Raw genomic sequence first — 27,245 nt, forward strand, 5'->3', positions numbered from 1 at the left:
AAAAAAAAAAAAAAAAAACTCCCAAAAAACAAAAGCCCAGGGCCAGAGGGCTTCACAGAGGAATTCTATCAAACATTTAGAGAAGAGCTAATGCCTATTTTTCAGAAACTCCTCCCAAAAATTGCAGAGGGAGAAACACTTCCAAACTCATCCTATGAGGCCACAGTCACCCTGATACCAAAAGCAGGCAAAGACAACACACAAAAAGAAAATTACAGGCTGATATCACCGATGAACATAGATGGAAAAATCCTCAACAAAATTCTCGCAAACAGAATTCAGCAACACATTAAAAAGCTCATATACCATGATCAAGTCAGGTTTATTCCAGAGATGCAAGGATTCTTCAATATATGTAAATCAATCAATGTGATATACCATATTAACAAATTGAAAGGTAAAAACCACATGTTTATCTGAATAGATGCAGAAAAAGCCTTCAACAAAATTCAGCACACACTTACGGTAAAAACACTTCAAAAAATGAGCACAGAAGGAAACTACCTCAACACAGTAAAGGCTATATATGATAAGCCCACAGCAAACATTATTCTCAATGGTGAAAAACTAAAAGCACTCCCTCCAAGATCAGGAACAAGACAAGGGTGTCCACTCTCACCACTATTATTCAACATAGTTTTGGAAGTCCTAGCTATAGCAGTTAGAGAAGAAAAAGTAATAAAAGGAATCTAGATCAGAAAAGAAGAAGTAAAACTCTCACTGTTCACAGATGACATGATATATACATAGAAAACCCAAAAGAAGCTATCAGAAAATTACTAGAGCTAATCACTGAATTCAGCAAAATCACAGGATACAAGGTTGATACACAGAAATCACTTGCATTCCTATACACTAACAATGAAAAATCAGAAAGAGAAATTAAGGAATCAGTCCCATTCATCACTGCAACAATAAAATATCTAGGAATAAACCTACCTAAGAAGACAAAAGAACTGTATACAGAAAATTATAAGACACTGAGGAAAGAAATCAAAGATGACATAAACAGATGGAGAGATATATCATGTTCCTGGGTAGGAAATGACTATACTACCAAATGCAATCTACAGACTCAATGAAATCCTTATCAAATTACCAATGGAATTTTTCATAAAACTAGAACAAAAAATCACAGTTCATGTGGAAACACAAAAGACCCGAAGTCAAAGCAGTCTTGAGAAAGAAGAATGGAGCTGGAGGAATCAACCTTCCTTACTTCAGACTATACTACAAAGCTATAGTCATCAAGACAGTATGGTACTGGCACAAAAACAGAAATATAGACCTACTGAACAAGATAGAGAGCCCAGAGATAAACCCACACACCTATGGGTACCTTATTTTTGACAAAGGAGGCAAGAATATACAATGGGGCAAAGACAGCCTCTTCAATAAGTGGTGCTGGGAAAACTGGACAGCTACATGTAAAAGAATGAAATTAGAACACCTCCTAATGCCATACACAAAGATAAACTCAAAATGGATTAAAGACCAAAATCTAAGACCAGAAACTGTAAAACTCTTAGAGGAAAACAGGCAGAACACTCAATGACACAAATCAAAGCAAGATCTTCTATGACCCACCACCTAGAATAACGGAAATAAAAACAAAAATAAACAAGTGGGACCTAATTAAACTTAAAAACTTTTGCACAGCAAAGGAAACCACAAGAAGGTGAAAAGACAAGCAGGATGGGAGAAAATAATAGCAACGGAAACAACTGACAAAGAATTAATTTCCAAAATATACAAGCAGCTCATACAACTCAATACAAAAAAAAAAAAACAAAACAGCAACAAAACAAAACAAATAACCCAATCAAAAATTGGAAAAAAGACCTAAACAAACATTTCTCCAAAAAAGACATACAGACAGCTAGCAAACACATGAAACGATGCTCAACATCACTCATTATTAGAGAAATACAAATCAAAACTACAGTGTGATATCACCTCACACCAGTCAGAATGGCCATCATCAAAAAGTCTACAATGAACGCTGGGAGAGGGTGTGGAGAAAAGGGAACTCTCTTGCATTGCTGGTGGAAATGTAAATTGATACAGTTACTGCAGAAGATGGTATGGAGATTCCTTAAAAAACTAGGAATAAAAGAATAAAACTACCATACAACCCAGCAAAAAACTCTTAGGTATATACTCTGAGGAATCCAAAACTGAAAAAGACACATGCACCCCAATGTTGACTGTAGCACTATTACAATAGCTAGGACTTGGAAGCAACCTAGATGTCCACTGACAAATGAATGGATAAAGAAACTGTGGTCCATATTTACAATGGGATATTACTCAGCGATAAAAAGGAATTCATTTGAGTCAGTTCTAATGAGGTAGATGAACCTAGAACCGACTATACAGAGTGAAGTAAGTCAGAAAGAGAAATATAAATACTATATACTGATGCATATATATGGAATCTAGAAAGATGGTACTGATGAATTTATTTGCAGGGCACCAGTGGAGAAACAGACATAGAGAACAGACCTATGGACATGGGGGGTGGGGAGGAGGGAGAGGGAGAGATGCATAGGGAGAGTAACATGGAAACTTACAATACCATAAGTAGAAGAGATAGTCAGTGGGAACTTGCTCTATGACTCAGGGAACTCAAACAGGGGCTCTGTGACAACCTAGAAGGGTGGGATGGGGAGAGAGATGGGAGGCAGGCTGAGGAGCGAAGTTTGGGAGGAAGAGGACTAAGGAGTAGTCTTAGGTACTAGGGAGTACCTACGGCTGATTATTGTTGATGTTTGACAAAAAACAACAAAATTCTGTAAAGCAATTATCCTTCAATTAAAAACTAAAGTGGAAAAAAAAATGAATTTGCTTGTTAATGCAGGAGACACAAAACACAAAATTTCAGGTCTTGGGTCTGGAAGATCCCCTGGAGAAGGGAATGGCAACCCACTCCAGTATTCTTGCCTGGAGAATTCCATGGACAGAGAAGAGTGGCAGGCTATAGTCTATGGGGTCACAAAGAGTCGTACATGGCTGAGCACACATGCATGATCATAAATTTATATTAATAAACCAACTCAATAAGACCCTGGAATTTTCAGAGAGAACAGCTTCCAAATCTTCTTCTTCTTTTTTTTTTTTTTGGTAACTCATAAGGTGAAAGTGCTGTACTCAATATGTCAGCAAATTTGGAAAACTCAGCAGTGGCCACAGGACTGGAAAAGGTCAGTTTTCATTCCAATCCCTAAGAAAGGTAATGCCAAAGAATGTTCAAACTACTACACAATTGCACTCATCTTATAGGCTAGCAAAGTAACGCTCAAAATTCTACAAGCGAGGCTTCAATAGTACATGAACCATGAACTTCCAGATGTTCAAGCTGGATTTAGGAAAGGCAGGGGAACCAGAGATCAAATTGCCAACATCTGTTGGATCATCAAAAAAGCAAGATAGTTCCAGGAAAACATCTACTTCTGCTTCATTGACTATGCTGAAGGCTTTGACTGTGTGTGTCACAACAAACTGTGGGAAATTCTTAAAGAGATGGGAATACCAGACCACCTTACCTGCCTCCTGTGAAACCTGTATGCAGGTAAAGAAGCAACAGTTAGAACCGGACATGGAACAATGGACTGGTTCAAAACTGGGAAAGGAGTACATCAAGGCAGTATACTGTCACCCTGCTTATTAAACTTATGTGCAGCGTACATCATGAGAAATGCCAGGCTGAATGAAGCACAAGCTGGAATCAAGATTTCTGGGAGAAATAACAACAACCTCAGATATGCAGATAACACTACCCTTATGGCAGAAAGGGAAGAGGAACTAAAGAGGCTCTTGATGAAGGTGAAAGAGGAGAGTGAAAAAGCTGGCTTAAAACTACACATTCAAAAACTAAGATCATGGCATCTGGTCCTATCACTTCATGGCAAATAGATGAAGAAACAGTGAGAGACTTGATTTTGGGGGGCTCAAAAACCACTACAGATGGTACTCCAGCCATGAAATTAAAAGACACTTGCTTCTTAGAGGAAAAGCTATGACCAACCTAGACAGCATATTAAAAAGCAGAGACATTACTTTGCTGACAAAGGTCCATCTAGTCAAAGCTATGGTTTTTCCAGTAGTCATGTAGGGATGTGAGAGTTGGACCATAAATAAGGCTGAGCACTGAAGAATTGATGCTTTGAACTGTGGTGTTGGAGGAGACTCTTGAGAGTCCCTTGGACTGCAAGGAGATCAAACCAGTCAACACTAAAGGAACTCAACCCTGAATATTCATTGGAAGGACTGATGCTGAAACTAAAGCTCCAATACTTTGGCCACTTGATGCAAAGGTCAATTCATTTGAAAAGACCGTGATGCTGGGAAAGATTGAAAGCAGGAGAAGAATGGGATGACAGAGGATGAGATGGTTGGATGGCATCACCAATTCAATGGACATGAGTTTGACAAGCTCTGGGAGATGGTGAAGGACAGGGAAGCCTGCTGTGCTGCAGTCCATGGGGTCACAAAAAGTCAGACAAAACTGAGCAACTGAACAACAAATGATGTAGTAGTGACCACAACAGGGAACTAATTAGTACATAACCACTGAAGAGAGTAATTTGTGTTTCTTTTTTTCTTTTCTCCAAAAGAAGTGTTTACATAATCCATCATATCGTCAGTAAAAAAGAAGTTACAAGTGGGAATAATTCCATTTCTGTTGATGCATTCCATTTGGTTTTGTAATTGCACACTTGTATCCATTGTACCTACAAATAAACATGGGTCTTTCCAGGGTTGATACTTACCATTTGGGCAGTCATTGGATTGTGGTCTGACAGTAACCTGGTCTAGAAAAAACTATTTTGGTAGACAAAACAGGATGTTTAAATGAGACTCTTTCTGCCTGAGTTTATAGTTGAGACAAATAGGTACTACATTCTAAAGGTACTACATCTAGGCCTTTTATGTAGGACTTGAAAAGAAGGTGCCCCAAACTAGTTCTCCTGCCTCCAAGTTAAGGCGCTTTTTTCCCACTCTGCATTGTGTAAAAAGGATAACAATTTATGAGAACCCCATATTGAGGAGATGGGCTTCCCTGACGGCTCAGTGGTAAAGAATCCATCTGCCAATGAGGGAGATGCATGTTCCATCCCTGGATCAGGAAGATCCCCTGGAGGAGGGCATGGCAACCCACTCCAGTATTCTTGCCTGAAGAATCCCATGAACAGAGGAGCCTGGTGACCTACAGTCCAAAGGGTCGCAAAGAGTCAGACAACACTGAGCAACTGAGTATGCATATTGAGGATATCTTAGGGTTTCTTGAGAGTTCCTTCTGGAGAATCATTTGGGGGACCTACTGTGTCTTTCACCTTAGTGTAGTGTGGGAACAGAGACTGGTACCTGATTCACACCTAAAAACTACAGAAGTTAGTGAGCATAAAGAGAGAGGTGTTTTGAGGAGGACTTGCACTTCAATCTAATGGTTGAAAACATGTGATTTTTCCCATAGATCAAATGGATCTATGAAAGATATCCAGGTTTAAAAGGACTTTGACCTGAAAGCAGCCCAAGTGTTTATCAACAGATGAATGAACGAACATGTGTAATAGACACATATAATGGAATATTCAGTTGAGTTCAGTCGCTCAGTCATGTCCGACTCTTTGCGACCCCATGAATTGCAGCATGCCAGGCCTCCCTGTCCATCACCAACTCCCAGAGTTTACTCAAACTCATGTCCATTGAGTCAGTGATGCCATCCAGCCATCTCATCCTCTGTCGTCCCCTTCTCCTCCTGCCCCTAATCCCTCCCAGCATCAGGGTCTTTTCCAATGAGTCAACTCTTTGCATCAGGTGGCCAAAGTATTGGAGTTTCAGCTTCAGCATCAGTCCTTCCAATGAATACCCAGGACTAATGTCCTTTAGGATGGACTGGTTGGATCTCCTTGCAGTCCAAGGGACTCTCAAGAGTCTTCTCCAACACCATAGTTCAAAAGCATCAATTTTTCAGCACTCAGCTTTCTTCACAGTCCAACTCTCAGATCCATACATGACCACTGGAAAAACCATAACCAATGGAATATTAGTCAGCCTTAAAAAGGAAGAAAATTTGGACACATGCTTCAACATAGATGAATCTTGAAAATAAGTGAAATAAGCCAGTTGCATATGGACAATTAAGATTTTGCTATATGAGGTACCCTGAGTAGAGAAATACGTAGATGAAAAGGAGAATGGTGGTTGCCATGGGCTGCATGCAAGGAAAAATGAGGAGTTAATGTTTAATGGGCACAGATTTTCACTTTGGGAAGATGAAAAAGTTCTGGTGATGGATGATGGTGATGGTTGCATATCAATGTGAATGTACTTATGCCGCTGAACTGTATAACTAAAAATAATAAATTTTATGCTGTGTCTATTTTACCACAGTTAAAAATAAGAAACAAAAATAGGCCTTGACCAAGAGGAATTCCTGGAAGAATGAGATGATCTCCATGAAGAAGGGTGTGGATGGGCCCCTGGAAGCCAGGGGCTGAGGGGGGATTATAACCAGTCATCAGGAGAGGCACACCCATATTAGGGACTGCCATCAGGAGGTTGCTACTCCTAAGAGTCCTCTGAAGAATTTATAAAAGCAACTCATGATAAAAAGAGAATGCTGGTGTCTGATACAGAGGGCCCTGAAACCAAATTAGGGCAGCATCTGTCAAGTAAGGCTTTGCCCTCTCATCTGACCTCCCTGCATCTGTCTTGGGGGAGGAAGTGAACTGAGGAAAAGTAACAAGGCTCAAGAGTAACAAGGCTCAGTAACAAGAGTAACATGACCCTCTCCATGTCGAATCAATGGACTCAATGGACTCAATGGACATGAGTTTGAGCAAACTCCAGGAGGCGGTGAGGGATAGGGAAACCTGTCAAGCTACAGTCCATGGGGTCACAGAGAGTCAGACACGACTTAGCGACTGAACAACAAATGATCCTCTCCTGGCCACAGGCTTCTTATCCTAAACAAGGGGAACAGCTCGGGGGCTGTATAACTCCTGAGTATGTCAGAAGAGCCGTAGAATCTACCAGAGTTCACCCTAGAGTGGGGAAGACTGATTTAGCAGAGTAATTTTAAAGGAAGAGGGTTGAGAAAAAATCAAATGGCATTCTGCTGGCATCTTAGGAGTCTAACATTTTCAATCATCCAGTTAGAGAGAAATCTCCTCTTGGAGCTTAGGAGATTTCTCATGGAGAAATTCATGGCTGCACACATTCATTTATTTAATATACTTGTATTGAGTACCATTATATTTATATAAAACATCAAACAGAATAAAAGGTAGCTAAGACATGATCATATGCTTTGATGGACACATGTTCTAACAGAGGAAAACACAGACTCGCCATTAACTGCAATATAGGGCAAAGAGAGGAACATATAACCATGAGATCAGAAGCTTTATACAGAAAAGATTACCTGTAAATCAAGCTTTGAATGATGGGACAATTTTGAGGGGAGATGACATAACTGGAACAGAATAAAGTGGAGAGGATGTTAGAACAAAAATCAGAGGGCAGAGAAGCAGGTGGTTGATTTGTAGACTATGATGTAGCTGAGTTTTGTAATTAGTACAGAATACTCTGAGAAGAGAAATGAGGGCCGGAGGCAGGAAGTTTGTTTGGTATGTGAATTTCCAGGGACCTCAAAGGCCAGAAGTTTGTACTTTGATAGGTAATTTGGGAATAATTTAAGGTTTGCGAGTGAGTGAATGATGCAATCTAAAATATGGTTTAGGAAGAACAAAAAGAAGGCTAGTACATTTGCTCAGTCAGGAGGCAATGAAGCCTCTAAGTAGGAAGAGGCTTTCCAACTGCTGCGGCAATTGGAAAGGAGGAAATGGATGAAAGAGGCTTTTGCGAGGGAGAATCAATGGGGCTGCTCCTGATTGCATATGCCCTTTTCGCACTTCTGTTTGCCCTTCATTCCTTTCCTCTTTTGATCATAAAGGTGTGTGGTGCGGCCGGTGCTTAGTCGCAGCAGTCTGTCTGACTCTCTGTGACCCTATGGACTGCAGCCCCACCAGGCTCCTTTGTCTGTGGGATTCTCTAGGCAGGAGTACTGGAGTGGGTTGCCTTGCCCTCTTTCAGGGGATCTTCATGATCCAGGGCTCAAACCCCGGGTCTCCTGCATTGCAGGCAGATTCTTTATCGCTGAGCCACCAGGAAAGCCCTTATGTGTATAAGGTGTCCCTAATATCCTGATTTATATTTCCTGGAAAATTTCTCATCAGTGTTAGGTAACTCTTCATTCGCAGTCTCTATGAAAGACACTCCAAAGGACAATTCTTGATGTTCAAAATGAAAAAGTAATATCCTATATCTACAGCTGTGTTGCATTTTCTCTGTATTACCTATAGACTTAGAGGTAAAGCTTTCCCACTCTTATCATAGGATCCTTACTGTCAGAAAATGTAAACACACATCAGTACATTTCATGTGAAATTTCTGCTGCTCATGCAAAATGGAAATCAAGACCACAGAAGTAAAGTTATTAAACATGATAGTAAATTCCTCTTTTTGTTCTGTTATTCAGCTTTAAGAGCATCTCTGTTCTCTAAAAGCTTCAGAGTATTAATTTTATATATTTAGGAACAAAAGAGTTTAAGAATAGAACTACATAACTAAATCATGAACAATTAAGAAAAGCAATCAGAAAAGTAACTAATTTATAATTTACCTATTTATGAAGTTTATAAACAAAGTTTATAATTCACCTGTTAAGCAAAATCCAGATAATGTGTTAGTCACTTCATTTTTAAAGGCCAGAAAAGTAGAAAATATTTTGTATGCTTATAGTTCTATTTTTCACCGTTTGTGAATTAAACTAAAATGAGCTGAAACTGTCAGTATGGCAAATCTTTTGGGAGAGGCTGTGCCTTTGGACATGTGCAACTTTGGATGACTTACATGCTGTTTTTGACATGGGGAATTCTGTCGAGGAATCAGGAAATGAGTGGCCTGTTTTCAGCTCTCACTTCAAGCTGGAAATTATCTTTGTAATAAAAGAAGCAAAAAATTACAGCTCTTGCCCAGCCCCTCAGTCAGTGGTTTTACAGCAAATCTTGGGCTGAGCAGACTCAGAACTCAGTGCTGATTAGGGACAGTGAGTGCTGTGGGTAATAGAATAGCTAACTGTAACTAAAGGTTCTCTCTAAACACTTTCCCTGCATTATTTAACTGAGAGTAAGTGAGAGGGCGTGCAAGCCAGGGGGACAGAACCCATGCAGTGCTATCCTTGTATCATCTCCCCTGGGACCTGGGCTCACCCACTCCCCTTATCCTATCAAAGTGGCCAAGCAAAAGTTTCCCACTCAAATCGGGACTGTTCTTCTTGTGTTGTCTCACATTTGCTTATTTTCTCCAGCTTTATCCTACTCGATTTAACTGTTTAACTGTCAAAGCAATTTTCTTAGCATATGTGAAAAAAATTAAGACTGAAAGGGTAAGTATCTTGTCCAAGATAGACAGCTACCAAACCAGGATTCAATCCTAACCAGACTAATGCCAAAGACAAGGCTTTAAATCTTCTCCCTGCACTGCCTTTCACTGGGATAAAGGCCTGAAGCCTCCTTCTGCAGGGGAAAATGGATGGGAATGAGGGCCCCTGCCTTAAAAGTGTACCTATAGTGAGCTCTGAACATTTCTGGGAGTACCTGTGAGGATTAGCCTTCCCATAGAACTGCTTTGGAGAATGTTTACTTCCTGAGGATGTACCGAAAGGGTATTTTTATTTAAAGTGCTTGGGGAAAGAATTTTTAAAAGAAAGAAGAGAGCATTGTGCCTTCTTAAGGTCTTAAGGGCAGCAGGAAGGAGTGTATTCAGAGGACCGCTCCAGGCCAGGAGCTCTGGCGCCTCCATCTGGGGAGGGGACGGTCTAGGGGGTGGGAGGTGCGGTAGGGGTGGGGATACTGTCACTGGGGGCTGGGGCCTAGATTATTTCCTTCCCCTCTCATTACCAACTGAAAAAAAAGACAGTGCAGTAAGATTAGGGGAAGAAAGCCACGCTCAGACACAGATCTTGGGACAAGAATAAAAACTGGAGAGAATAAGCAAATATGAGACAACACAAGAGGAACCTGTCCCGAGCCAAGTGGGAACCTTTGCTTGGCCACGATGGGATAAGGGGAGTGGGTGAGCCCAGGTCCTGTCCTGGGGGAGATGGTACAAGGATAGCACTGCTGTTCTGTCCCCAGCAGGGTTTTGTCCCCCTGGCTTACACGGCCTCTCACTTGCTTTCATGGTCTCCCTCTCTCTCTTTCACTCTTTCCTATTATTGTTATTATTGCTATTTTACCCTTAAAAAGGCTTGCTAAATTTTCCTGCAAAGTACCTTACATCCCTCATTGAACTACACTGACATAAGTACATAAATATAGATACATAATTCTATTAAATAGTTATGTAAATATTACACTATTCACATTCATGTATAATATTTACAAATATGTAATTTTAAACTACAGATTCATTCAGAAGCTAATGTATATTATAGCATATGTAGATCTCATTCCAAAGTTTGCGTTTAGTTGCTCTCAAAGCATCATACTGTCTTCATAAAGTTCTGAGATAAGAAATCCTTCCAGATATTCTTGCATATGGATTCCTGGGCTAGGGAGGGCGGTGGATACCCCTTGATTATTACAGAGTTTGGTGACTGGTGGGGTAGGGGTTGAGTGGAGGGACAAAACCAAGATGGTAACACCAGAATTCTGACTGGCAATGCTACTTTTGACACTGGCACAAATAAAGCACACGGAACATACAAGTCCACACAAATAAATCAGCCTCTAAAAGGTGAGACTGTTACAGGGCTCGGAGATGGGCTGAAAATTTGGGAGTGTCAGGAATAATTTTTGTGTCTAAGGACAAGAGGTATTTGAGTCACACAAACAAGTGGGTCAAATGATCAATTACTGGGTAAGGAGACTACGACAGTAGTACTTTCTAGGTAATGGGAATTGTGGGGTTCCCTAGGTCTGGTAGGTAGATAACTAAGAAGTGGTACCAGTGAAAACAAAGTAAGTCAGATAGATCTTTGCCTCCAGGACCTTTGTCACCCCAAAATGTGTGGTTTCCTGTCAGTCTGGATGTTCCTGTTTTTCTTTGTCTGCCCACAGATCCCCGTTGTTCACAAGATGTATGGTTTCCTGCCATTTGGCCCATGACCCCTTTCTCTGCGCGCATCTAGCTACTTGCCTGTTATAACAGTATTATATCACTTTTATGTGGAATCATTTAAAAATGATACAAATGAACTTATTTACAAAACAGAAATAAACTCACAGATATAGAAAACAAGCTTACGATTACCAAAGGGGAAAGGGTGGGGGAGGAATAGACACACTACTATATACAAAATAGATAAAGAACAAGGTCCTACTGTATGGCACAAGGAACTCCATTTGGTAAGTTACGATAACCTATAAAGGAAAAGAATCTGAAAAAGATTATCTGAATAACTGAATCATTTTGCTGTATATTACACAACGTTATAAATCAACTACATTTCAATTTTTAAAAAGCAGTGGAACCAGTGAGAATGCTGGCTTTCACTGGTAAATGGCCATTCATGCTTCAACCCAGTTATCTTGGCCCTCTTCAGTAGCCACTAGGAGGTAGGCAAGGAGTGAGAAAATGAGTTTACATGAGAAATTCTGTGTGTGTGTGTGAAAGAGAGAGAGAAAGAGAGAATTCCACCATAGCAATATGAAGTAGGGTTTAAGTGGGACTAGTTTATAGTGTGTTCTCCTTTATATAGTTTCAGAAATTCGGAAACAATGAAGTAACTCTCTAGAGATCCGAATTCAATGAGAGTGAAGGAGGCATGACTCAACATTTGCTGTTCCAAATTCCTGTCTTTTGCTCTTTTTTCCAATTCATGATAATTTCTCACTAATAAAAATATAATTATAAGTAATAAACTGACTGTTACTATTGCCATAATTTTATTGACCATATCCTAAAATCTTCACATATATCATCTCATTTAATTCTCACCATTGAGGCAGGTGACAGAGCTAGCATTTAAAAACGGTTCTGCACACAGACCTTAATGTTCTACTAGTGATTCTTATTCGCTGACTGCATGTTTAAAGTTCACCTGTATATTAACTCAACCTGTTGATATTGTGTTATTTCTTACTGGAGAGATGTTACATATAAACAAAGCTGGACTGTCTCAGAGGGAGAGCAAAAAATCCCTTCCTCCCGTTCTTTCCTTCCTCCTTCTTTTTCCCCTTCATCTATTCATCCAAAACTATTCAATAAATACCAAAGTACCCTGCTAGACTCTGAAAATATGGTTGTAAAAGAAAAAAAGACACAGATCCCTGTTGCTTCCAGATGTCAAGGTCTGGTTAGGAAGGGAAAAGTATGTAGATGGTCATGCTTCACTTAGTGTCTAACTCTTTGAGACCCCATGAACTGTAGCCCACCAGGCTCCTCTGTCCATGGGGATTCTCTAGGCAAGAATACTGGAGTGGGTAGCCTATCGCTTCTCCAGGGGATCTTCCCAACCCAGGAATTGACCTGGGAGTCTCCTGCTTTACCAGCTGAGGTACCAGGGAAGCCCCACATAGATGGTTGGCTATTAATTTTAAGTCTTCTAAACCTTAAACCAGAATTCTGCAGGTATCACTGACTCCGCTATTTACCCTCTTCCTTGGTTTTCCCTTCCTAACAATGCCTCACTTGATACACGGAATATTTTGAAGACTGTACATGTCTTATATAATACTGTACCGTATGTTATCTAGACACTGACATTTTATCTGCTATACTTATTCCATGTGGGTTAGTCACTCAGTCGTGTCTGACTCTTGCGACCCCAGGACTGTATAGCCCACCAGTCTCCTCTGTCCATGGAATTCTCCAGGCAAGAATTTTGGAGTGGGTTGCCATTTCCTTCTCCAGGGGATCTTCCCAACCTAGAGATCAAATCTGGGTCTCCTACATTGCAAGCATATTCTTTACTATAAGAGCCACCAGGGAAGCCAAACTTATTTCGTAGATATAAATAAAATCTTTGCTAATAGCTATAGAATAGAAGTTGGAAAAAAAATATGTATTGGGTCTAAACAAGCTGGGATTCAGGGGAGACTAGAGCTATACTTTTATTTTATTTTATATCATTTACTTTTATTAGTTGGAGGCTAATGACTTTACAATATTGTAGTGGTTTTTGTCATACATTGACATGAATCAGCCATGGATTTACATGTATTCCCCATCCCGATCCCCCCTCCCACCTCCCTCCCCATTCCTCTGGGTCTTCTCAGTACACCAGCCCTGAGCACTTGTCTCATGCATCCAACCTGGGCTGGCGATCTGTTTCACACTTGATAGTATACATGTTTCAATGCTATTCTCTCAGATTATTCCACCCTCGCCTTCTCCCACAGAGTCCAAAAGTCTGTTCTGTACATCTGTGTCTCTTTCTCTGTCCTGCATATAGGGTTATCGTTACCATCTTTCTAAATTCCATATATATGTGTTGGTATACTGTATTGGTGTTTATCTTTCTGGCTTACTTCACTCTGTATAATGGGCTCCAGTTTCATCCACCTCATTAGAACTGATTCAAATGTATTCTTTTTAATGGCTGAGTAATATTTCATGGTGTATATGTACCATAGCTTTCTTATCCATTCATCCACTGATGGGCATCTAGGTTGCTTCCATGTCCTGGCTATTATAAACAGTGCTGCGATGAACATTGGGGTGCACGTGTCTCTTTCAGATCTGGTTTCCTCAGTGTGTATGCCCAGGAGTGGGATTGCTGGGTCATATGGCAGTTCTATTTCCAGCTTTTTAAGAAATCTCCACACTGTTTTCCATAGTGGCTGTACTAGTTTGCATTCCCACCAACAGTGTAAGAGGGTTCCTTTTTCTCCACACCCTCTCCAGCATTTATTGCTTGTAGACTTTTGGATAGCAGCCATCCTGACTGGTGTGTAATGGTACCTCATTGTCGTTTTGATTTGCATTTCTCTGATAATGAGTGATGTTGGGCATCTTTTCATGTGTTTGTTAGCCATCTGTATGTCTTCTTTGGAGAAATGTCTGTTTAGTTCTTTGGCCCATTTTTTGATTGGGTCGTTTATTTTTCTGGAATTGAGCTTCAGGAGTTGCTTGTATATTTTTGAGATTAATCCTTTGTCTGTTTCCTCATTTGCTATTATTTTCTCCCAATCTGAGGGCTGTCTTTTCACCTTACTTATAGTTTCCTTTGTTGTGCAAAAGCTTTTAATTTTCATTAGGTCCCATTTGTTTAGTTTTGCTTTTATTTCCAATATTCTGGGAGGTGGGTCATAGAAGATCTTGCTGTGATTTATGTCAGAGAGTGTTTTGCCTATGTTCTCCTCTAGGAGTTTTATAGTTTCTGGTCTTACATTTAGATCTTTAATCCATTTTCAGTTTATATTTGTGTATGGTGTTAGAAAGTGTTCTAGTTTCATTCTTTTACAAGTGATTGACCAGTTTTCCCAGCACCACTTGTTAAAGAGGTTGTCTTTTTTCCATTTTATATCCTTGCCTCCTTTGTCAAAGATAAGGTGTCCATAGGTATGTGGATTTATCTCTGGGCTTTCTATTTTGTTCCATTGATCTATATTTCTGTCTTTGTGCCAGTACCATACTGTCTTGATGACTGTGGCTTTGTAGTAGAGTCTGAAGTCAGGCAGGTTGATTCCTCCAGTTTCATTCTTCTTTCTCAAGATTGCTTTAGCTATTCGAGGTTTTTTGTATTTCCATACAAATTGTGAAATTATTTGTTCTAGTTCTGTGAAGAATACTGTTGGTAGCTTGATAGGGATTGTATTGAATCTATAGATTGCTTTGGGTAATATAGCCATTTTGACAATATTGATTCTTCCAATCCATGAACACGGTATGTTTCTCCATCTGTTTGTGTCCTCTTTGATTTCTTTCATCAGTGTTTTATAGTTTTCTATGTATAGGTCTTTTGTTTCTTTAGGTAGATATACTCCTAAGTATTTTATTCTTTTTGTTGCAATGGTGAATGGTATTGTTTCCTTAATTTCTCTTTCTGTTTTCTCACTGTTAGTGTATAGGAATGCAAGGGATTTCTGTGTATTAATTTTATATCCTGCAACTTTACTATATTCATTGATTAGCTCTAGTAATTTTCTGGTTGAGTCTTTAGGGTTTTCTATGTAGAGGATTATGTCGTCTGCAAACAGAATTCAAAAGCTTTATAGACAAGCAAAAGCTGAGAGAATTCAGCACCACCAAACAAGCTCTTCAACAAATGCTAAAGGATCTTCTCTAGACAGGAAACACAGAAAGGCTGTATGAACATGAACCCAAAACAACAAAGCAAATGGCAATGGGACCATATTTATCAATAACTACCTTAAACATAAATGGGTTGAATACCCCAATCAAAAGACAAAGACGGGCTGAATGGATACAAAAGCAAGACCCCTATATATGCTGTCTACAAGAGACCCACCTCAAAACAAGGGACACATACAGACTGAAAGTGAAGGGCTGGAAAAAAAATATTTCATGCAAATGGAGACAAAAAGAAAGCAGGAGTCGCAATACTCATATCAGATAAAATAGACTTTAAAATAAAGGCTGTGAAAAGAGACAAAGAAGAACACTAAATAATGATCCAAGGTTCAATCCAAGAAGACGATGTAACAATTATAAATATATATGCACCCAACATAGGAGCACCACAACGTGTAAGGCAATTGCTAACAAGTATGAAAGTGGAAATTAACACTAACACAATAATAGTGGATGACTTTAATACCCCACTCCCACCTATGGATAGATCAACTAAACAGAAAATTAACAAGGAAACACAAACTTTAAATGACACAATGGACCAGCTAGACATAATTGATATCTATAGGACATTTCACCCCAAAACAATCAATTTCACAGTGCACATGGAACCTTCTCCAGAATAGATCACATCCTGGGCCATAAATCTAGCCTTGGTAAATTCAAAAAAATTGAAATCATTCCAGTCATCCTTTCTGACCACAGTGCAGTAAGATTAGATTTCAATTACAGGAAAAAATCTATTAAAAATTCAAACATATGGAGGCTAAATAACATGCTTCTGAATAACCAACAAATCATAGAAGAAATCAAAATATGCATAGAAATGAATGAAAATGAAAACACAACAACCCAAAACCTATGGCACACTGTAAAAGAAGTGCTAAGGGGAAGGTTCATAGCATCACAGGCTTACCTCAAGAAACAAGAAAAGTCAAATAAATAACCTAACTCTACACCTAAAACAACTAGAGAAGGTGGAGCTATACTTTTAGAACTTAGTGGGTCTTAGAGGAGATGGAGTACAGGCCCAGGAAACAGGGCCAAGTTCTCAGCGGGATGCTCATGTCTGTGGCGGGGAGCTGGGAGGGGCTTGCATGGTGACAAGATCAGTTTCCCCCATCTGCATCACACATTATCACAGTGGAGTTTTTTTCTTACAGTAATAAAAGTTGTGAATTTCCACATTATCTATACATATTCAAAATACGTTCTTAATACGTTTTAAATCCTGACAAATTAATTCTGGATCATCCCTTTTAGTAAACCTAAAATTTTAAATCTGTACTTATAATAACTGTACACAGGTGACGCAATGGTAAAGAATAGGTAAAAAGTAGGAAATGTCAATGAACTCCAATATTTTACCTGGAAAATTCCATGGACAGAGGAGCCTGGTGAGCTACAGTCTATGGGGTCGCCAAGAGTCAGATACAACTGACCACTCATGCGTTATACAACACATATGGTTGGGCTGCAGGGGATCTGTGATTATACCTGAATTATAATCCCTGATATTATATGTAAAACTATGCGCACATGTATATTTTTCTAGAGAGTGTCTGTAGCTTTCATCAAATTCAAATCTATGACACTAAAATTTGACCCCATAAACAAATAATTAAAAATTGAAAAGCTAAACTCTATAACAAGGACTTTTCCCACTCAAAGATTAAAGCTTTTAGCATAAATTCTGATATAAATATATTGCACTTACATCAAGAGCCACAGACTGCTTGGCCCATGACTTCTTCACTTGATCATACATAATTGTATTGTTGATGCCAAGGCCACAAAAGATGACAAAAGCCTAGGAAAGAGAGAGTTCACTAATTAAAAAGTGTAATAACTCATTGGCATAATCTAATATAAAAGCAGACAGGCATCAGGAATGGGTCTGAAAATATAATTTTATTGTACACAGAGGTAGGCCTTAGGGAAATATGTACAATAAAATTCTTAATTACTATTGTCATGTAACAGCTTTATCGCTCACACTGCACAAGAGAAAAATTATTAATTTAATGTTATTGTGAAGAAATAACTTTATACATTTAGAAACATATAGTCCACTTAAACATGTTCTTACTTTATTTAGGTTGTGAACTGATTTTGGTCATTTCATTCCATTTAACCAAAAGCAACCTCTTTCAAAAGCTATGATATAAAAGAGTTTGGTAAAGAAACCAAGTGATTGTATCCATAAGGTAAATGTTAAGGGGACGGAGGAGGATTCATATTTTGAACCAGTTAGTAAAGAAGTTCTGACATATTCTCAGCTAGAGAAAAATAATCATGGGGTTCTCATGTTGGCTCCTAGTGCAAAGTCTACCAGGAAGCCTGTTCAAGGCTAGCCTCTCCAGCTGAGGGCAGACGGGAGTAAATAAATGGAAGCCTGGGAAGAGAAGACAGGGGATGGCAGTGCACCTGGTTAGAGGTCTCAAGGCTGAACACACACGAACAAGAAAAAGATAAGACGATTTACACTTCAGAGAGAAGAAGAAGGCAATTCAGTTCCATAAAAAGCAATCAATTAGGATTTTAAAAAAAAAACCTGATTCATGAACAGGAGAATCAAATCTTACCTAAACACTGATACATTCTTTAAATCTTCCTTTAAATTTCATCATGTTGTCAAAGTATAATGATTAAAAATTATCCATTAATAATTATTTATCCTTCTTGGTGTGGGCAAGCTGTAACCAGGAGACTACTACTGACTCCGCTATAACCCCTGGTTCAGACATTTACTTTCTTACCTCGAAAAGTCGTTGATCATCATCATCAAAAGGTTTTCCATCGAGTCTATTTAACACTTGAGCCACTCCTGTGAGAAGAGGTTGGGAGATGGGGTCATTTTTGACACTGGACATCGTGTTCCTACAGTACAGTAAGATGACTCTGAAAGTGAAGTCGCTCAGTCGTGTCTGACTCTTTGCAACCCCATGGACTGTAGCCTACCAGTCTCCCCCGTCCTTGGGATTTTCCAGGCAAGAGTACTGGAGTGGGTTGCCATTTCCTTCTCAAGATGACTCTAGCCTCCTTTAAGTGCAGACACTCAGCTCATTAATCCCAGGTTGCTCTAACACCTGCTGCCTCTGTGAGAGCGGATATGAGATGTACAAGGAAGCAGTCCATTTTCCAGCTCTGATATCCAGACCATGTCTCACTGAAACCTGGAGTTCTACCAGGTATTAACCAGATTCCCAAAAAATGGTTTTCAAGATGACTGTGTACAATAATTGATATATCATGGTATACACATACATACATATATATGCATGTGTGTGTGTGTGTGCTCAGTTGTGTCCAACTCTTTGTGGCCCCATGGATTGTAGCCTGCCAGACTCCTTTGTCTGTGGAATTTTCCAGGCAAGAATACTGGAGTGAGTTGCCATTTCCTCCTCCAAGGGATCTTCCTGACCCAGGGATCAAACCCACATCTCTTGCACCTCCTACATTGGCAGGCACATTCTTTACCACTGTACCTCCTGGGAAGCCATATATAACTATATAAATATACAAGTTTAAAAAAATATATAATTAAAATGTTTTCAGTTCTCTGAAGCATAGTGCTTGAATGAGGCAGCATGGCATAGTGATTAAGAACATAGGCTCTGGAGTTAAACAGCCTTGGTTTGAATTTCAACTCCATTGTTAGTAGTGTTACTGTGAGCACATTACCTAACTTATCACTGAATTTCTTCATTGGTAAAATGAGGATTAAAGTGTTAACTATCTCAGTGGGTTATGAAGATTAAACAAAATAACATTTGAATAACGTTTGTAAAGCATATTGCTCCACATGGAGAGAACATTCAAGAAATGTTAAGAATTATGATACAGTTAACCTTCAAAGGAAGGTTGGTTTTGTTGCCTGCTACCAATGGGGCTAAACTAGGTTTACAGAATTTAACTTATGTGGGTCTTCTTTCCAAAGTTCATGTCCAGAATTATACTAGATGTTTTGGGCATGACCCAGGGATCATGGTACTATCAAAGAAAACAAGTTTAACTAGAAAAATTCACCAATCTTGAAAACATTCCCTTGTGTCCCTGTTTAGTGTGTGTGTGTGTGTGTGTATAAAACTGTAATTCTAAATGCTTTTACTTTTTAAAAACACCTAACTTCCCATCAGGGAGTTATGCCATCATATGGTAGAAGACATGTATAATAAAATACAAAGCTTTTAGTGTGTAACAGGCAAACTACAGTCTTAGCTGTGAAAGAAAATAGATGTTTACACTTAAGAGTGAAATGTAAGACTGCATGTGAGATTGCCGTTGGACATCTACAGATAATGCAGGCTGTTTCTCACGGACTTTCTCTTCTCATTAAATAAATTCTGGGACTTCCCAAGGTGGTCCAGTGGTTAGGATTCCATGCTTCCACTGCAGAGGGAAGGGATTCCCTCATATGGGAACTAAGATCCAGCATGCTACAGCACAGCCAAAATAAACAAGCAAACCTTAAATATATTTAAAACTTGACACATGATGTAATTTAATGCTTTGCTCTAGAGATTCAAATTCTCAAATCTTAGAATATACTTTATGTTAAAAAATACTAATATTTTCTGCAAATTAAGAAAACTGATGAAAAAATTCTCTTAGAATTCAAGTGTTAATATTTATATAAAACTAAATCCTTTGGTAAGTCCAATATCTTAGAGTTTAAGAGGCAGCCTTAGGGTGAAGCAAAGAGAGACAAATTTATATTAGTTCCCAAATGTATTAGTTATCTTATGTCTGTTAGAAGAAAGACACATTTTCATTATGTTTAAACAACTACTGTCTTCCCACTTCTTGACTTTAACTACTGACCCCTTCTTGCTTAATTTTAGGTTTGAGATTTTCCTGAATGGATTTTCGAGGGAAAGGAAAGGAGCAGGGAGGGAGAGAAAAATTGGAAATTGTTCTGGCCCACAATTTCCATATTCAGGGGAAAGTGTAACCTATTTTGGAACCATTGAGGCAGAAAGACACATTTCAGTCTATGTCTAACAATGCTTCCTTTGCATCTATCCCATGTGTAAAAACATATAGATGTACTAGGATTAAGAAGCCTGAGTTTTATTTGGGATTCTGCTAATAACTCACTTTGGGACCTTATTCAAATGTTTTCTCTCTCTTTGGGCCTCAATTTCCACAGAGTAAGATAAAAGAGTTCAGTTATCTGCTTTCTGAAATCCCTACCAACTTCAAAATGATTGGTTCTTATTTAAAGGAATAAATATTTGTGCACTGTCCTGCTTAATGTTGATTCATCAGTAGTCTTCACTTGTGAGATTACACGAGACTATGAAACATAAGTTGATGAGTCCTGGACATGAAAAGGGGTACATTCAAAAAAACGATAGATATACTTTAAAGTAAATTACATTTTTGTTCTAACAAAAGAAGTTTGATAATTTAGATAATGTCTTACCAATTATTTGGTGGTTGCTATTCCAAATAGGGACGCAGAGAACCGATCTTATGTGAAAACCAGATATCTGGTCAGCCTAGGACATATGAAAGTAATTAATTAAAATTAAATATTATCTACCCATTTCTGACATATGGCTTACCACTCTTCATAACAGGCATTTAAAAGTAAATTTTAAAAAGACATAATTTTAATGCATATACTTGCCTGTCTCTTTCCAGTTAAAACATCACAATGTACATCCCAAAGAAATCACGCCATAGCATTATTTATACTAATGATGTACCGGATACAACCTGAATATTACACTGGAGGAAGCTGATTAAGTAAATCACAGCACAGTGGAATATTATCCATCTAATTAAAATCATGCTGTAGAAGAATATTTATAAACAGGGAAAATTTTAATATATTAAGTGCTACTGGTCTTAGTGCCTGTGGATGTACAAATACATATTATGCACATTGGAAAATCCTGGAAAAATTACAAGCTTAATAGTTCCCCTTGAATTGTTTGTCTACGGAAGTGTTTGTTTCTTTGCTTTTAAAATAGGCTTTATTTAAAAAAAAAAAAAATAGGTTCATAACTAATGAGACCAAATACAGAGCTCCCAAATACCTTCCACTACGACACTTACACATAGTGACACACCTCTCACTATCAACATTGCTCACCAGAGTGGTAGATTTGTTGCAACTGATGAACCCACACTGATTCATCATTATTACTCAAATTCCATAGTTTACATTAGGGTTCATGATCGATGCTGTACATTCTATGTTTTAACAACTTTATAATGTTACATATCTACCATTATAGGATCATACAGTGTAGCTTCACTGACCTAAAAGTCCTCTGTATGCCACCTAGTCATCTACCCATCCCTCTGGCAATCACTGATCCTTTTTTCTTCTAGCTCTATTGAGGTAAAATTGACAAAACTGTAACTTGTTTAAATTGTACAACATGATGATTTGATATATGTATATGCCGTGAAAGAACTCTGCCTATGGGAGTTTTTTTAACTACTGTTTCTATATTCTAAATTTGAGGTAATGAATTACCTGCATAGAAGAGACATGGTTATTTTCTAAATAGAGCTAAAGGGGAACGATGGTGTCCAATGGTGCAGAACAGTCAAATAGGATAAGTGCTGAAAATGGGCTACTGGCTTTAGTAACACAGAAGGATAGCTGAAGGCAAAGACAGTCAAGGGAAGAAGGAGTGGGATCAGGAACAGAAGTTAAGCGGTGAGTTCTGGAGGAGAGGAAGGCCACACTGAGTGAGCAGAGCTAGAGTCCCGCAGGGGCTGAGCCCAGGAGGAGGGGAGAGGTGACTGAGAACGCTGAGAATGTTTCCAGTCTTTCCCACCGTGGCTGAAGGAGATAAGTGGGACAGCACTCACTGGCTATGAGAGCAGAGAAGAAGGGGTGGTGACGATTTGCTGGCTGATGAGCCCGGCAAGACGGGAGAGGGGAAGGAAAAAGGATGACAGAGTGTGACGAGAGTGAATTTTCTGATTTTAAGATCATTAAAGCAATTCTCTGGTTGTCTGTTTGTGGCTATGGCCATTTTTCTGGAAAGTTAAGCTAATTTAGGTTAGGTTATATGACCACAGCTCCGGGAGTTGGTGATGGACAGGGAACCCTGGCATGCTGCAGTCCATGGGGTCGCAAAGAGACGGACATGACTAAGCGACTGAACTGAACTGAACTGATATGACTACATGAGATAGGAAGGCCTGGGAGTGCCTGCTGATCCCTCGTAGGGATTGCAAGAGAAGGAGATGGGAGATGAAGCCCTCATAGAGGCACAAGACCTTGAAAAATGAATGCCAAACAGTGTAAGGAGGAAGAAGAAAGAATGGAGGAATCATCTCTGTGCATCAGGTAACCCAAGTCTGCAGATCACATCAGTCAATGAGTTCAAAAATATCTGTTGGCCTCTCAATCCCGACCAAGTCCCCAGAACTCTTCATGCCTCAATTTTCTCATCAATGCTTACCTTTTGCACACCAAACTATTAACACTAGTTATCTCCAGATGTTGGCATTAGAGCACCTTCTCATCATTTCTTCATTCTGCTTTTTCTTATTTTCCAGGTCATTTTATAAGAATATGTGTGTAAAAGGGCTTCAAACTGTGTAAGATGTTTTGTCATCAAAACAATATTACTAGTCAATATTACTAGTATTGAAAGAAAACACCTTTCCAGAAATATTTGCTCCATTGTTCCACAGGGTCCCTGCTCCATCATTCTGAGATTAAAATTTACACCATTAGAATCTCAAATGTTAGGCCATGTGAGAATAAGTAGCCTTTCTAGGAGTCTAGCATTAAAATAAATATATTATCTAGGGGTGCCTAGTTCTTTCCAATTAAAGAAGAATATACCAAAATTTTTGCTTAATCTCTGTCCTCACTGGGTCTCTCCAGTTAATGTATGTAATTTAAGACTGTTTACCTCATGGAGCCATCAAAATATAGTCATATTTTCCAGACTCTTAAAGGCACTCAAAGGCAATATTAAAAGAATTGGTGATAACATAATATTATTCATTACTGTATAATGTGTTTTCTTTCCCTAGAATGATATGTGCAACTTTAACAGTAATCTAAGGTAATATTTTACCCCTCAAATGCCAATATATCAGTGGGAAATTCTGACTCTAGGAGAAGTGAGGGAGATGTTCTGAGTCTATCCCCTGACTTCTCTGGAACAAAGGGACATTTCTTTACGCCAACCTCATCTGCATGTAGGCTTCTAGAACACTGCCAACAAATGATTCCTTAAATTTCTGACAAAAGCACTCCTCAAAAATAACCAACATTTGGGCTTAAAGCAGAGGCATCATATCCACCACTGGTGCAGCAAAGTCTGTTTGACTTAGAACTATGGGACTCCATACTTACAGCTTCCTCATTGGATACCTTATTGAAGTCTCAGTAATCCTACTGACTCTGCTTGCCCTCCTAGTCATCTGGAAATCCAGTATCCATTATCCAGTCTTCCCTACCAAGCCCTACTCTCTGGAAAGGCTCTCGAACTGGTTTACACTAAGTATCAGTGACTGAGAGATTACTGGGAGCAAATACACCTTGGCAGATTCACAGAGCCCTGTCTCTTAATGCTTCCATTTTTGCACATTTCCTTTTGTAACAGAAGCATAACTGATAGACCAGAAGGCGTCATAAAGAATGAAAAAGGAGCTGTCCTGCCGGGCTAGCACTCAGCATCCCAGATTGCAGCAGTGCTTTGTGTGAAGATCTGGCAGGTGAAAGGAGCTTTAATGCTCTAAGTCAAAGGATCTGAGAGCCTGAAGCCCCATTATCCTTAAGTGCTACATAGCAAGGGGAAGAACTATTGACTTGTCTATAACAGGCTTTAATACAAAAAAAAAAAAAAAGAAAGAAAGAACTTTACAGGGAAGAGCTGCATGAGACTGAAGAGTGACAGACTTAATATCCTGCCACCTCAGATTTAACTGAGTAACTCTGGAGATGAATTCCCCATGGCAGAGGAGAGCTGGGTGCTGATGGATTTTCCCCCACTCCTGACTCTGTAACACACATTGACCACCAAACCACCCGTGCATAAGACTTGCCCTACTTCTTAGTTACTTTCTGCCATTCCCCTTGCTGAACGCTTTTCTTGTTTAAATGTTGGGTACAATTGTTCATTTTTGTTGCAGGCAGAAAACAAATTCTTCATGAAATGGCTCGGAAAACTCTTTACCCATAACTAAACAAATGGAGGGAAATATTAAGTTAAGCAACAGAGTAGTATACCTTATATTGACTAAATAATAGCTGGCTGGGCGTTGGTGTGCTTGTTTTAAGGTGTTCTTTTGATCTAGTATGAAAAAAACGGCAGAAAGCTGCACAGATGATGTGCTAAAGTGCAACTAATTATTGGGAGTTGAGTTCGTAAGCACAATGCCTTCTAAAGCCAAGGCCAGAATAAATGTTTCATGGTGAAGGTATTTATAAATAGAGAATGTGTTTCAGGAAGCCACCTGATACAAGGGCAGGTCATCTGCAAATGGTTAGTATACATGCTGCTGGGACAGCCTCAGACAAGGATCTTAGAATAACATCCAATCAAAACTCTGTGCTGGCAAGGGCAATGAAAAATAATGCCTCAAAGATACAGCAAGGCAAGTTAGTGTACTTAGATCTTGCATTATCTAAATTCCGGTTTTGAGTGGCAGTTTATAGTTTTTAGAAGGCTCACAATAGCCTGATAAAATATAATTTCACTAAAGATATGAAAGGTCTAATGCTTTTAAACATCTTTATAATTTTGCATGATTATAAAAATAATATATATATTTGTGAAAATTTTAAGTTAAAATCAAAAGCTGTAATCTTGCCATCTCTAAAAATGGCAACTATTAACCATTTGGGATAAGTTCTTCTGGATCTTTTCCTGAAAATATCTAATATGTAACATAGCTATTTATAACATATTCAATAATACATAATTATTAATAAATAACAGATAATATGTTCAACAATAGTGAACAATATTCAACAATAATGCCTATTAGTTTTTAGGGATACATCAGTGAGTAAAACCAACAAAATTTTTACCTTTACTGAGCTCACATTCTAGTGAGAGAAGACAGATGGTAAACAATACAAAAAACATATAAATAAATTATATGTGAGAAGGTATTAAAATTATGGGGAAAAAGTAGAGCAGGATAAAAGGGATTAGAAACACAAGGGTGCCAGACTTTACTAACAGATAATATTTGAATAATGACCATAAAAACTAAGGATGTGACCCATGCAGATACTGAAGGAAGAGTATTTTGGCAGAGGAGTAGTCAGTACAAAAGCCCTGAGTGAGTAGCATGTTCTAGGAATAACCAGGAGACCAGTTTGGCTGGAGAAGTGTGAATGAGGTCTGGGATAGATAATTAGGCAACATGTTGTGTAAGGCATTGTAAGGCTCTGAAAGAATTGTGAATTTGGATTTTACTCTAGTGAAATGAGACCGTGAAGAGTTTGTGAGCAGAGTTGTGATACAACATACTTAAAAACTTTAAACCTCTGGTTAATGTATTAAGAATAGGGTGTGGAGGGAAAGAGTGGAAGCCAAGAAATAGATTATGAAGTTATATCCATGAAATAGTCCAGAGATGATGGTGGCCTGGATCTGGGTGGTAGCAGCTGAGTGTCGTGAAGTGGAGGCAAGCTTGGAAGAAAAAAAGATTGTGAGTTCTGTTTTGGACATGCTAAGTTTGAGGTGTCTTTTAGACAAAAAAAAAAAAATATATATATATATATATATATATATATATATATACCCACAAAATTTATTCTATATATACTTTAAAAAGTATATTATTCTAAACTTACTTCTCTATGTTTGCTTTTATTCTTGTGGACATTTTTCCATATCAGGACAAACAGATTATTTCATGGGATACTTTGTATAGACTCAAGTTTAGTCTTTATTACAGTGTGGTAGGCAGGATTCTAAAGACGGCTGCTGAGATTCACATGTGCCCACTCTCCATTTTGTACAGATCTGGTATAATCCCCATTCCTCAAGTGTGGGTGGGCAGGACCTGGGAATATGACAGGACTGTCACTTCCCGGGTCATGTTATAAGGCAAAGGTGATAGCACAGCCATCTCTGTGAATACATAAGTCACTCCTGACATTATGTGAGCTTCTGTGAGAGCCAAATGGAGTTCTTCCTCTTGGCTTTGAAGAAGTTAGCTGCCATGTTATGAGAGGGCCATGTGGCTTGAACCTGAAGGCAAGCTCAGGGAGCGAGTAGAGACTTTCAGTCAGCAGTCAGTAAGAAAATGGGAACCTCAGTCTGAAACTGTAAGGAACTCAATTCTGCCAACAACCTGAACAGGCTTTGAAAAGAATGCCAAGACGAAGTGAGAATGTCACCTGACCAGCTCCTGCTTTCCACCCCATGAGACTCTAGCAGGGAAACCAATGATGCCATGCCAGAAACCGTGAGATAATAAACAGATGTTTGCCTTAAGCTTCTACATTTGTAGTGATTTGTTACACAGTAAAAGAAAATTAACATACATGATATTCCTGTCAATGTCTTTAGAAGCCAAGCCTGAATACCCCCACCGTGGAGCAAATGACTGATTAGATTACAAAACTCACTAGTATAATAACCCATGAAAATGAGTGTTTCTTAAGTCACTGTTAGTAAATATAATCAGTTAATAGGTTTTTTTCTGTTTTTCTTTTTGAGGATTGCAGAACCTTAGAACAAACATACAGTAATCTTCATAAGACTAGAATTTAAACACCAGAAATTTGATTCTGGCTTGGTAACTATCTTATGTAACCATTCTGTCATAATTTTCCACACATAAATCAAAGAGTTTGGCCTTAAAACCAAGCATGCTATCAAGCCCAGCAGGCACCACTCTTAGGAGTCAACTCAAACAGGCAGACAGAAGGCAAGTAATCACTGTGCCTCGCTGGCTAAGCCGCTCTGTTC

The 27,245-nt window shown here is 38.9% G+C and overlaps 1 protein-coding gene across 1 annotated transcript in view; it reads right to left on the reverse strand.

The window, feature by feature from the left end:
• Positions 1-27,245, reverse strand: part of PDE11A (phosphodiesterase 11A) — a 426,109-nt gene that overhangs the window by 178,260 nt on the left and 220,604 nt on the right. Inside the window, exons 7-9 of the mRNA XM_065929000.1 lie at positions 20,756-20,831; positions 18,087-18,154; positions 17,045-17,137 (exon numbers count right to left, since the gene is read on the reverse strand). Of these exons, the coding sequence (XP_065785072.1) occupies positions 17,045-17,137; positions 18,087-18,154; positions 20,756-20,831 (237 nt within the window). The remainder of the gene's footprint in view (positions 1-17,044; positions 17,138-18,086; positions 18,155-20,755; positions 20,832-27,245) is intronic.

The sequence above is a fragment of the Muntiacus reevesi genome, chromosome 3 (assembly GCF_963930625.1).
Source record: "Muntiacus reevesi chromosome 3, mMunRee1.1, whole genome shotgun sequence".
Lineage (NCBI taxonomy): Eukaryota > Metazoa > Chordata > Mammalia > Artiodactyla > Cervidae > Muntiacus > Muntiacus reevesi.